At 36.7% G+C, this 13,141-nt stretch overlaps 1 protein-coding gene across 1 annotated transcript; it reads left to right on the forward strand.

Moving 5' to 3' along the window:
• The first annotated feature begins 1,538 nt into the window (after nucleotides 1–1,538).
• Nucleotides 1,539–4,765, forward strand: LOC102711440 (ER membrane protein complex subunit 7 homolog). Its single transcript, XM_006656230.3, has 7 exons — nucleotides 1,539–1,716; nucleotides 1,814–1,857; nucleotides 2,832–2,946; nucleotides 3,261–3,324; nucleotides 3,406–3,522; nucleotides 3,620–3,728; nucleotides 4,345–4,765. The coding sequence occupies exons 1-7, from the start codon at nucleotides 1,631–1,633 to the stop codon at nucleotides 4,431–4,433; spliced, it is 624 nt and encodes a 207-aa protein (XP_006656293.1). The 5' UTR covers nucleotides 1,539–1,630; the 3' UTR covers nucleotides 4,434–4,765.
• Nucleotides 4,766–13,141: the final 8,376 nt, after the last annotated feature.

Raw genomic sequence — 13,141 nt, forward strand, 5'->3', positions numbered from 1 at the left:
CAGCTGTTAACCGGTCACGGTTTTTTAGGGTGAGGTGGGACCGTCACAGATAAGTATGGAAGGGTTAGATACAGGGACGGAAGGTTGGCAAATCACATATATATATCATATGTATTATAACCCGCTTAACAAATATATATTGAGTTCAACAAAACAAAAAATAGTAATCGTAGGATTTCTTTCGTAGTATATTATAACCATCACGTTAGCTAAAATTCTAAATCAACTGCTATGGAGCTTAAAATATTGCCTTTAGGTATAACGGTTACACGATTTTCATTTTTTTTTCTTTCAGTTCTTAAAAGTGTTTCTAAGTTTTGTTGCATCGTGAAATGTATCCGCTAGTTTGTGATAATTACGTGTCAAACTTATGTAAAAGTTAAGCAGAAAAGATTAAACCACATTTTAACTAGGCAAAGCCAATCATGGCACACTCATTCGAGCCAAGGATAAAAGTAAGATATAAGAGGACGAGTTTTGTATTTTATTTTTGAAAAGCAGGTTTTTTTTGGGCGGTTAAAAAGTAGCTTATTATATGGCAAGATGACGCAATATACTTGTCTGTTAACAAGCCTTAGGTCTCTGCCATAGTGCCATACCGCTCAACCCTCGTCATCACGCGCCATACTGCTCAGGTTCGAGTTTCATCAAAATTCTATTTATCATAGTATATTTTCTCCTTTTATCATCTGGGGCTGTTTTCCTTTTTAACAATCAAACAAGCCGAACCGAAGCAAGGTAAAAATCAATTACCATTCAAATTAAATATTTTATATAAGTTAATTATCTCATATTTCTAAATTAGATTAATTTAATCGTTTATACCATTAATTAGCCATAAAAAATCAAATAATCTTTCATATTTTATCCATTATCAACAAAAGAACGCATTACATACCCGAGCAAGTTCACCGAACCAGCAACAAACACGCTTTGGGCCTATTTGGTTTCATGCCAAATTTTGCTGCACCAATTATTTGGCAACTTCAATAGTACATGCTAGTTTGTTGGATTGAAGCCTGTTCTTACCCAAAAAAATCAATTTAGTTGATACAACTCTCTCCTTAAAATAAACTGATTGTGCCCAAAACTTACTAAGGTTTGGCACGACCAACATTTTGGTAGGGCTTCGAACCAAACATGTCCTATATTTTTCTAGCACACAGTATAGGGCTAATGGGCTATATAGACCTAAGGGAACACTGGGCCATCCTCCACGAACATTCCACCTGGCCCTTACAGATCCATTGGGCTATCCTCTCCCCACTCATCGTAGGCCTTGTTAGGTTAATTCCAATCACAAGAGAATTCAAAGGATTAAGGAGAAATTTATTCCACACCTATTATTATGGTGTGTAATTATTCCCCCTCACTATCCCTCCCTCCTATAAAATAACCGAACAGGGCCGTACTGGGCTCACTTACCCTCAACGGCCCAATTAACAATCAACAAGGCCCACGAAAATCGAAGCCCGCAAAGGAAAAAAGCCCACAAATCTGCGAGCCCACGACGAGAATGCCAAACCGAACCAAACCAAACCGGCCGAGTCGAAGGGGATCTCCCATTCTCTCTCGCCTCGCCTCGTCTACTTGGTCGAGCACGGCGGCGACGACGGCCTCCGCCGCGACGATGGCCGCGCGTGTCCCCCGCCTCCTCGTAGCCCTTTTCGCCGTCGCGGTGGCGTGCGCAGGCGCGGCGGCGGCCTATCAGCCCGGGTATGTATGCCCCCTCGCCGCTTCTCCCCCCATCTCGTTTGCCCTGTGATCCAAATCGACCGCGAGTTGACCCCGTATACGGCTTTTGGTTCTCCAGATCTGCTGAGGGGTACACGATCGCGGGCCGCGTCAAGATCGATGGTTAGTTTCCGCGCTCTCCTCACCAGCACCCTGTGGTTCGAGTGGATTCGGTGGGGATTTTGTGCGAGATGCGTGTATTGAGGCTGTTGCTGCGCTTGGATCGTTAGGGATCGTACTCATGTCTATGTAGCTGTATACGAACTTAGGTGTACCTTCTTCGTGTGGAATTGCTGTCAAGATCTTTAGATGCGCATCCGATTAAAGTAGCTCCAACTGAGTACTGATCATTAGATGATATAAGAAAAATGAAGGGAACAGTTGACGAGATCTGATATACCTCATCTAGTTCTTCCTCAGCATAAGTCAGTGCTGATCGGCTTTGTTAGCTAGAAACTACTTAGCAGCTTCGAGGGCTTCATACTTGGCGATATTTTGGGCATCCATAGTATTCTTTGCAGTTGTGCAAACTGTTTTTTGAGCTCATGCGATGATGCAGTTCGATGAAATGTTTTAGCTTAGTTTTATTAGATTTTGAGAAGTGAATTAAGGTGGAATTTTGAATGGCAAAAGTTGTGTGACATGTGCTGTGATTGCCATCATAGTGTTTCTGGTACCTTTTGTTTCTAGGGCATGTCTCTCCCTGCGCTAAAACTTGTTGAATGGATGTCTTGGCAACTCGGCATGAGCATTCAAGCACACATTTCTCAGCCATGCTTACCAAAATAATTTAGAACACAATGAGCAATGCCTTCTGTATAATGTTTCAGACTAGTTTCAAGTTTTCTCTTACTGAAAACATTGTTAGCGGATAGAACCATGGGTTTTTCAGTGCTGGATTCTTTGTGAACTCATAGTGTCAAGGTAGGTCTTAGTTTGTCTGTCTCTCAAATCATCAATTAAGATTTAGTGTCTTGCATTTGGTCCTTAATGCATATGGAATTAAGTTCTATATCACTGGATCCAAATGGTACTAATATTTTTGTAATGATAGCTGGGTGATGTTATTTGTTTTTGTTTGTTTTATATGATTATAGCTGCAAGTGCAAGTGCAAAGGGCTTTGGTCTTCCAGCCAAGACATCAAACACAAAAGTGATACTTAATGGTGGTCAGAGGGTTACATTTGCCAGGCCAGATGGCTACTTTGCATTGTATCCTATTCCTTCAAAATCTGCAAAACCATATTTACAACCTTTCAGCTCTATTTGAATTTCCACAGGAGAGGAAATTTAGTCCTTTTTTATTAAATCTGATTAGCTTGCTCTATTGTTGGATATGTCTTTATCTTATGTTCCTATCTGTAGATATAGGAGAGTCTGGCTTGCTAATCAAAATGAATTTAGTTCTCTAGTTGTAGTTTTCTTGTTTGTTATTTTTGCAAATGTTTCCTTGTTGGCCGCTCTTCTGCAATGTTAGAAAAGCACTTTGTTGGTCTACTGTTCCGCCTTGACATGATGCGCTTAAGCCACAATGTACCGGCTGGTACTCATTTAATTGAGGTCTCCTCGTTGGGCTACTTGTTTTCACCAGTAAGTGTTCATTAGTTAATTTTTTGTGTAACATGGGTGAAATGGGCATCAAGATTTATTCTCTATTATGTTGTGTGATAGGTTCGAGTAGACATCAGTGCCAGGAATCCTGGGCACATTCAAGCTGCATTGACTGAAAACAGAAGAGTTCTAAATGAGCTTGTGTTTGAACCTCTGAGAGAAGAGCAATACTACGAGGTGGCTAATACTGCAACCTCCTTTTCCCTGTGTCTTCTGTACTTTCTGTTGTATATGTTTTCATAAGTAATCCCTGTTTTTCCCTTTTTTTTCCTAGACAAGGGAGCCTTTCTCCATCATGTCACTTTTGAAGAGCCCTATGGGTTTGATGCTCGGTTTTATGGTCATAATGGTCTTTGTTATGCCCAAAATGATGGAGAACATAGGTACGTTGCACCCTTTTAACATTTTGCATTAACAAATGGATTATAATGTCTTAGTTATTACACTATATTTTGTGCTCATAAGCAGAAGCTATGCAGAACAGGATTCAAGCTCAATTGATATTGTGCACTCGCATACTGCTTTTGCAGAAAGATATTCCATTTAAATTTGGTGTTCATTCCATGTCTCCCATTCTGTTCCATTTGTTTTAGATTTTGTTAGGACGCAACATTAATAATAAAAAGCATATATTTGGTAATAGTGCCTTTTATTGTTAAAATAGCTGGCATAGGTGTATTTTTTAATCACCATTGTCTTAACAAATACACATGTTAGTTTTCTTGTTTTTGTACTTACGGCCTGTTGCCTGATGCTATGATGTGTTTTTACTTTGGTCCGTCCTTGAGCTCATCAACAACTGTGGGTTAGCTATTTGTTTCTTTAATCAGTTTCACATTTTACAAAATATTTATGTACTGCTGATCTGAAAGGGGCTGAAAGAGCTTGCATTGTCTTGGTGATGTAAATGATATATAGTTTAATAAATGTTACCTTGTATTACTTATGCTAATGTTATCTATGTATTCTTACCTGATTATTTATGTTTTACACTTGAAGATCCCGAGGAGATAAAGCAAGCTCAAGAACAAATGAGAAACTCCCCTGTTCCATCCTTCTCTGGCCTATTAGCCAGAGCAAACAGTTAGACATACTACATGGGGATACTGCACGGTTTATGTTTATGATGGGATGAAGAGCAGTATTGAACCGAGCAACACTTGAATAGAATCTTTCCCTAGCATAAGGAGGAAACTCTTCCCCCATTTATCTTGTACTTTAAGATGTAATAGGTCGGTAGAACCTTCTGAAATCTCTAGCTGAAGTAGCAAAACATTATTAAATTATAGCTCAGAGTGAAGTGTTTTGAGTTTTGGGTGTTTGTACATTTCACTCCTTGTTGAATCATTGACTATGGCCATACTCATACTTGATGTTGACATACTATTTACTCAATACTATGTATTTTTGATTTAATAAACTTTAGGGCATAAGTGAAGCATTTATGAATGATTAAAAATAGTCTATGTATAGAATTTTATATAAGTGTTCTTAGCGATCTAAAACCCAAGATTAAAAAGTAAAGTATATTGGGAAAAAAATCCTAAAATTAACTTTAAATTTAATAAGCATAAGTAAAAGGATATGGGAAGCGTTGTGTTTTATCTCTTACACGTACTTAGAACGTACAGATAAGTCAATTTCAGTTCTTATTTAGAACGTTGAAACATTATGCGGGCGACCACAGTTAATTACTTCATGTCCTCTTCATTACCCTGTCTACACTAGCACCTCGTCTTTTTGCTTCTATTATGCTTATAAGATCCTATCTTTCGCTTCTGTTTATGTTTATTTGCTAAAATTTAAATTTTCAACCTTAAATTTGAAATTGATTCTAAAGTTTTTAGCTTAGATTTTTAGATCGCTAAGAATACAAATGTAAAAGTGTTATTTATAAATTAGTTTTCTTTTGCAAATATGTGTTATTTATAAATTAGTTTTCTTTTGCAAATATATCCAAACAATCACCCCTTATAGTTCTTACCAAATTTTAAGCCGAAAGAAAAACTGAAAACCTATTATTTGCTGGAAATCCAGCTTAACATAACACTTATGGAGCATACTAGCATGTGGTCACCAGATAGAGCCATGGAACATGTTCTACTAGAGTACAATCCATGCATTCTCTCACTACAAACCTTTCACACAACTGGTCACACACACAGGTCGCTACCATGGGAAATTTGTGTCCTCCAATGACTTGAAAAAGATAAGGCACCAAAGGAACCAGGAGCCGCCTGAACCAGATCACACCTTGCAGCCTCATGAAAATAATGTGTTCCATTTACAGAATCACAGATACTTTTGTGCTAAAGAACACAAAGACGAATTCTAAACAACCAGAAACAAACTCCATCATTTAGAATTTGGATTTGGACTGTTTGGCCTCCTGGCACTTGTATTTTAGCCAATTTGACCATTTCTTTGTCGCGAAAATGGCTTCCACCATCGTATTTTTGTTTTTGCTAATAAGTCAAAATTTGAATTTTCAGTCTAAAATTTGGAGTTGATTTTGAAGTTTTTCCATCGTATTTTTTTACATTGACTTTTAGATCACTAAAAACACGTATATAAAAGTTTTCACAAATTATTTTTCGTTTGTAAATATCTCGTTTGTATTTTTTTTCCAAAAAGAAAAACAAAAGATGGCAGCCTCTGTCTTCGTTTCTGTGTTTGTGGGGGTGGAGAAGCCATGATGCATGGAAAACCCTGAGTGGTCCGAGCTTGCCATTGCAAGCAAGATATCATCTTCGACGATGGCGTTCCATGCAAGCTACGTGCAACATGAATTATGGCATTTTTATGCTTTTTCTGCGCCCCAATTGACCTTTTCTTTTGCTGGAAACCTGGAATATATTCCTTAAGAAAGTTCACAAGAATATATGAAAAGAGAAGGCCACTTGCTGCAGCAGTAATGGCTGTGACAAGGCAATGAAGATAGTATAAGTAGTGGTAGAGTATTTTGATCAACTGTTGGCTCCTTCAGTCCACTTGCTGTATTCTACTGATCAGTACTGACAATAGAGTGAATGGACAGATATACCAACTAGGATCTCTCTCTGCCATGACCATGCATTATGGAGTACTGGCTTTTAAAATCTTCAGTAAAATAGAACCCATATTGACCTGTAGCAGATGCAAGCAAATTTGAAAAAAAGAAACCAATGGGATCTGACTATATTGGGAGAGCTTCAGCTTAAAAGTTAAAATTAAATTTTTGGAGATTGATTTAGGACTAATTGTCATGTATTGTTTCATCACTTTATTGCCCATCCCTCTTTCAGTACAGCCAAAGAGCACAAGTAAAGAAAAACTAAAAATTATCCCCCCAAGCAGCTTAGTTGCTGATTAAGTCATACTGCCGCTCTACATGATCCTGAATTATTGAGGTTAGGTCTCCCTCCAAATCTGACCAACTGCATGCCGTGCTGTATTTACCATCTGTATCTTTCTTTATTCTTCCTTGTAGAGAAGAAAGTGTCGGCGACATCGTCGTGGGAAATGTGCTGCTCCCATGAATCTCGAGAGAGTATAGACAGAACATCACCATCAAGTGTCTCACCTACCATAGATAAGGATTAAAGTATGATTAGTATATCAATCAATGAAAAATATCACAGACCTGCCTGCCTACCATCCATGCTTGTGTGGTGATGAGTGTGAGAGATTATCTCTGCATAAGTGTGAACCATATGCTAGCTTAGCTTGGCCCTGCAAGAGCTTAATTACTTTGTGTTAAGCTATGAGATGGGCACATGTTAACTAGCATTGTCACAAGGCATATGCTCACATGAGAAATGGGATCTGCTTCTTGATCCAATTCCTTGGCCTCAACTACCTGTGAAGTTGTTCCAAGATGCATTTATGGAGTTGCAAAGCTTTTGCACAGCTACAGTACCACAGGTTTGTTGGCTGGATCTATTGTTTCGATAGCGCCACCGGGTCGCATTCGATTAAGATCAGTAGAACATGGCAAGTTAATTACAAGTTACAACTCAATGCCAACTGTATTCTGAATTCATCTGCATCTGCGTCACATTTTGGTGTGGGGCAACCCTCTGGTGTATTTTACCTGTAGTATTATACTACCAGTAGAAAAGAGTATTTTTTACTTTGTTAATTACTTGATTAGCAGTATTTTGTAATTTTGTTTCTTTTTGCAATAAATGTCACAATAAAAAAAGATGATATTACCCCATCAAATTTTAGTACACCTAATATTATTTGGTAATATAATTTAATCACAGTCGTCCGATAGAAATAGATTAACGGTATGTACTAAATTCTATTAGTAAAATACACCGGAGTCGACCCCTTCTGTGTGTGTTCTTTTTAGAAAACGTATTACTCGTTGTCTGAAAGCTTCATTTTACTGGCTTTTTTCCCAGTGTTTTTGCCTGTCATTAGCAACAAAACTGTCGCTGAATGGAACATTTAGATTTCATTGAGCAGTTTGAGTCGATTGTTTATTTTTTGCAGGGCCAGAAATCGTTGGCATTTTCTGGTTCTGGAATATATGTGGGTGTGCTATTATTTCATATAATTGCATATGCAAGTATTATTTATCTTGATGTGTACAACTATAACAAATTGGCCAAAAATCTGGTCCATCTCGACCTAGATCTACCTAATGTGTGTTAGGACATTTGCTTCAATTCCAGCTATGCAAAAGTGATGTTTCCTTCAAACCAAACCAATGACAGCCTTTTGTAAAATAATAACTCATCATCAGCATGTGATTACATATCCTATCTCCTCACTACTTCGCCTTAACAACCAGTGATCACCCTGCTTCCTAGCTAGTACTAAATACTACTCAAATAAATTGTTGTCCAGTACAGTACGTACTGTGTGGTCACATAACAAGACACGATTAATTAAGCTAAGCACATGCTTTGTTGTGTAGGATACTGTTTGAGCTGATCTCGGCCTGATCTCACACCTTTTTATTAATTTTGCATAGATGGCCTCTTTGGTTTAATTACTCCTATTAGAAAATAGTTAATCTGTTTCAAATCTCTTGCCGTTTTCGTCTTCCAACGCACTTCTATATGTGTTTTTCACTCACTATCCTTCATTCATACTAATTCCGTTTCAACTTTCAAACATTGTCATCCTTATCTTTTCGTTTCTGTTTATACTTATAAGCTAAAATTTTGAATTTTTAAACTTAAATTTAGAATTGATTTTAAAGTTTTTCGCCTAAGTTTATTTTTCAGTCTTGACTTTTAGATCGCTAAGAATACGTATATAAAAGTTTCATTCACAAATTATTTTTCTGTTGCAAATATGTCTTTGGCTTTTCCATGACAAAACCAAACAATCACCTATTAGATTCATATGGATGCTAACGAATCCAAACATATATACAAACAATATGCATTCATCTATGACTATATTTTGCTATACCTTAGGGTTTAATGTGAGATTTGCTAAAATAATCAGTAAATTAAAACGGAAGGAGTATATTCCAAATCAAGCTAAAATGGATCCATGGATTATGGATCCATGCTTGTGTGAACTGAAGCTTGATCTGCAAGTGGATTCAAAGATATACAATGAAGTGTACTTAGACTTTTTTTTTTTTTGAAATCAATACTTAGACTATTCACTGTGTTACACGTCTCTAGCACGGATGTTGATTTGTGAGACGCTTCCAAGAGCCCAAATAATTGAGCAGATCAACAACCGTATGTGCATGCATGCACGTTGCTCCATGAAATTAAGCATCGTCTGGTGGCTGCATGCTAATGCAATCATATTGCAAGTGTGTGCAGGTTGTTAGCTAGCCTATCTATCACTAGGACCATGCATGCATCCTTTTGGGCTCCATGTTCATCCAGACTAAATCAGAATATTACACTCTCTTTTACTCTTACTAAAATGCAATTGGTGGTGTTGACAGTAATTTCCACTTTTTGTTGAAAAAAAAGGGTATTTTACTGTCACCGAACTACTGAAGTTGCAAATTGGGGGTGGCGGGGTCATTTAATTATTTGCCACTGACTACAGTAACATGTTTAATAAATTAATATTCTTTGTATCTATGACATATGGGTCCAGGGCTAACATGTTATAGACCCATAGGTTAAGAGCCATATGTAAGACTGGCAAATCATTAAATATCCTAGCTTTCCAAGGTGAAATTAAGGACGAGGATAAAATACAAAAATGTCTCTTATAAGTAGAGTATTATTTGGTGGTTGGGTAGGTAAGGGATATTAAGGGAATACATTTTCTCAATTTGCATATGAGAAGCAGGTATTAAAGTAAATTTTTGTTTATTTGGGACGAATTTCAAATTTCATGAGTTGATTTATTTTAGATCTGAAGACGTAATACTTATAACCATCATCTGCAATACAAATGTAGTTATTAGATTATAAAAACTTCGCTTAACAGTCGTTGGGTCGCAATTGCGGCACTTGTAAGTGTTGTTTTCTCTCTCAAGGGCGTTTTCAGAGCACCTTGCTCTTGTTCTGGTAGGATCCTCTGGGTGAAAATTGAGTCTAAACCCTAGACCAGGCAGCGACGACGTTTACAATGATTTGTCCTCCTTGGGGGCGTCAATTTGTAGGTTCTTTTTCCTTTCCGCCTTTAGGCAGTTGGAGTAGCACTCTTGGATGGCGGCGGGTTGCTTGAGGAATGTGTGGATCTTCTTTTTGCTTGCCTCTCCCTCAACAACTCTTCTTGCTAGTAGTATCTAAAGGTGTTGTAGATGTTATCCGCTGTTTTGAGGTTTTGGTGGATGTTTTAAGTGATGGCTTCTTTGTACGCCTGTCAACATTTAACCATGCATACCGGCGGTGGCCGGTGAGGTGTTAGTTTTATAGTGTGTACCGGCGTCATCAGCATGCGATGGTGTGTTTTATTATATTTTCCCTTATTATGGCCTCACATGACTGTAGTATAACATTCTTTATATGCTTAATAAAATTGGTACAACCATATTCGTTGAAAAAGATTTTAAAAAACTCGACCAACCTATTAAAAAGTAAGCAATTTTTTAGTTAAGAAGAAATAGAACTTAAGTCAGGCGTATATCCACATCCTTGACCAACAACCTACCTAGTTCCGTCAGTTACTAAATTTTCTTTTCAAGATGCAATGCAGATACTTATATATTCGTAAGCACACTCAGCTCATTTCTTTAAGATTGGGCTGATGGATATTAAGATTGACAAAGTCACTCCCTCCGTATTTTTATACGTATGACACCGTTGACTTTTAGAATCACGTTTGAGCATTCGTCTTATTCAAAATTTATATCCAAATATGCAAAATTATAATGCATAATTAAAGTTTCTATAATAATAAATCATATTATAACAAAATAATTAATAATTATATAATTTTTTTGAATAAGACGAATGGTCAAACGTGGACATAAAAGTTAACGGTGTCATATAAAAAAATATGGAGGGAGTACTATCTATCTCACATAAACTACTATGAAAAAATAGCTAGTTATAAATACAATAGAATTTAAATTCATATGGATAACCACATGAAGACTAACTTATTAAACTAAACATCAGGCTTGCTTTAGTTACTAGATTTTAATAATAACTAAAATGATAAGAACATTTTCAAAAGAACGACTGAATTTTAACTCTCCAAATTTTAGCCATTTATTTTAGTTTTGGCAACTCGAATTCTAAAAGTATATCTAAGAGACTGCCCATCCCCACTCTCCAAATCCTGGCAAAAGAAGGATGACAAGAGAGTCTCACCCATATGGGACCCATAAATAACAATTTTGCTAGTGGAAGAATGAGTTGCCAAATTTGTCTATTGAGGACTCAAGTTTAGTCATTCAAATGATATGGCAAGTCAAATAGCCACTCTCTTGAAGGATATTTCTTGTACAACATTATCAAATCTAAGTATATCAAGTGAGACAGTCATTATGTTGAAGATGCGCTAATAGCTGGCTTTGACATTTTAATCTGCAAAATATATTCAGATAAGTACGTGGCACTACATCAGCCTGCATCAGCTAGCTTTTTTTTTGCAAAGGTGATCTAGTGGATAATGGATCGAATAATTGATGGTTGAAGTACCACGTGGAATTAAATTCGCTCTGCCGGCTCACCTCGTTCGCCATTATGGAGTGCTCACTTTTCATTTGTTGATCCCGGAGACTAATATCTACATTTATTAAGGTATCACTTTACGTCTGTTATAAATCAAACTTCATCGAGTTTGATCAAATTATATTAAGAAAAATACAGTAACATTTCCAACTCTAAATGAATATACTATTCCATACACTTTACGCTATAAGACTTTATAAGCTTACCTAAATTTATTTATGTATTAATAAATCTAGACTCATATATAAAACATATATATATATATATATATAAACTTAAGTAAACCTAAAAATCTTACAATATAGAACATAATGAGTAATAAATTTGGTGCCGTGGATTTAATTAATAAATCTAATTCGATACCGTGCAGTATGTTTGTACATTTTACAGATTTTGTCAAACTCGATGATATTTAATTTAAGATAAACCTCAAATGAATGATTTATAATATACAATGAAATGAAACGAGCGGAGCACAAATGTACAATCAACGCGAAATCTGTACAAACGATGCGGCAGTCAAAAGTTCTACCGCGCCGTTTGCGGATTTAGGTTGATAAGAAGATAGATTTCCCCTTATCCAATATATCCAGATGTCCATTTAACACCATTAACCACCACGCACAGGATGGATCGAGTCACTGGTGAGTCATCACCGGCCAGAAGATCACCACCACCTCCATCTCCCATTCTTTTAGTGTTTAGGCCTAATTAATTAATCGTTCAACGAGAGTTGGTCTACGAGAAGCTAATTATTAACTTGTTGCATGTGATGTACGTCTCCGGATCATAATTAATCTCGTGTAATAAATTTAGTTTGGTAGGAAATTAAGCTCGCCATTCAGCGACGTCATTCCGAGAGAGAAGGAAGGGGACTTGCTAGATGATCTCCGGGAAAGCAGGAATGGCTCAATTTGCTGGTGTTTATCCATTATCCACTTCTTATCCTAAAGGCTAAACCGGGTAAAGAAACTATAGATGTAAGACTTAGGTGAGACAAGTTTGTTTAAATGACTGGATTCAAACCAAACATCTTGATCTTACTGAAAATAAATTAAGAGAAAGAAGTCCACTTAAAAACGTGCAAACTTTAGTGTAGAGAATTTTATGATTCTCGAGAAACTATTTGTATATACTACGTTTGGTATCTTTCGGTGTTTGTAAGATTGCCCTTTAGCATATGACAAACAAAATACTACGTTCATTCTAAAATAAATGATTATTTTGGTAAATAATTTATGCCAAAATAAGTGACTACTTTATACTCCAGTTCGGAAGGAAAAACATATTAAATAAATGAACACATAATTATTGCACAACCTATCATCACTGAAATGTCAATACTTGTGTCCCATACTAACTGTAGCTGAAATTATTTTTGGTACCGAGTAAGTAATTCTGATGCAATATGATTAATTATTTGAGTAGAAACCGAAGACAAATGATATTACGATAGTTATTATTATGCTAACAAGGCTTATACAAATGTGCAGTGCTGAACATATCATGTATGGTTAGGGTATGGATTCTCTGCAGTTGCTGTTATACAGTAATATGCATGTTATACAGTAATATGCATGGTTAGGGTATGGATCCTCTGCAGTTAATATATGAACCCATAAGATAAAGGGCCTACATGTTAGTGCACCTACTACACAATAATACCGTAGACAATTCCCACTAGCACGGTTAAACTCAAA

Source organism: Oryza brachyantha, chromosome 6 (genome assembly GCF_000231095.2).
Source record: "Oryza brachyantha chromosome 6, ObraRS2, whole genome shotgun sequence".
Lineage (NCBI taxonomy): Eukaryota > Viridiplantae > Streptophyta > Magnoliopsida > Poales > Poaceae > Oryza > Oryza brachyantha.

Coding starts and splice junctions, on each gene's coding strand:
- LOC102711440 (XM_006656230.3), top strand. CDS start 1,631: ATGGCCGCGCGTGTCCCCCGCCTCCTCGTAGCCCTTTTCGCCGTCGCG. Junction 2,947..3,260: donor CCAGATGGCTACTTTGCATT/GTATCCTATTCC, acceptor GATGCGCTTAAG/CCACAATGTACCGGCTGGTA. Junction 3,729..4,344: donor CAAAATGATGGAGAACATAG/GTACGTTGCACC, acceptor TTACACTTGAAG/ATCCCGAGGAGATAAAGCAA.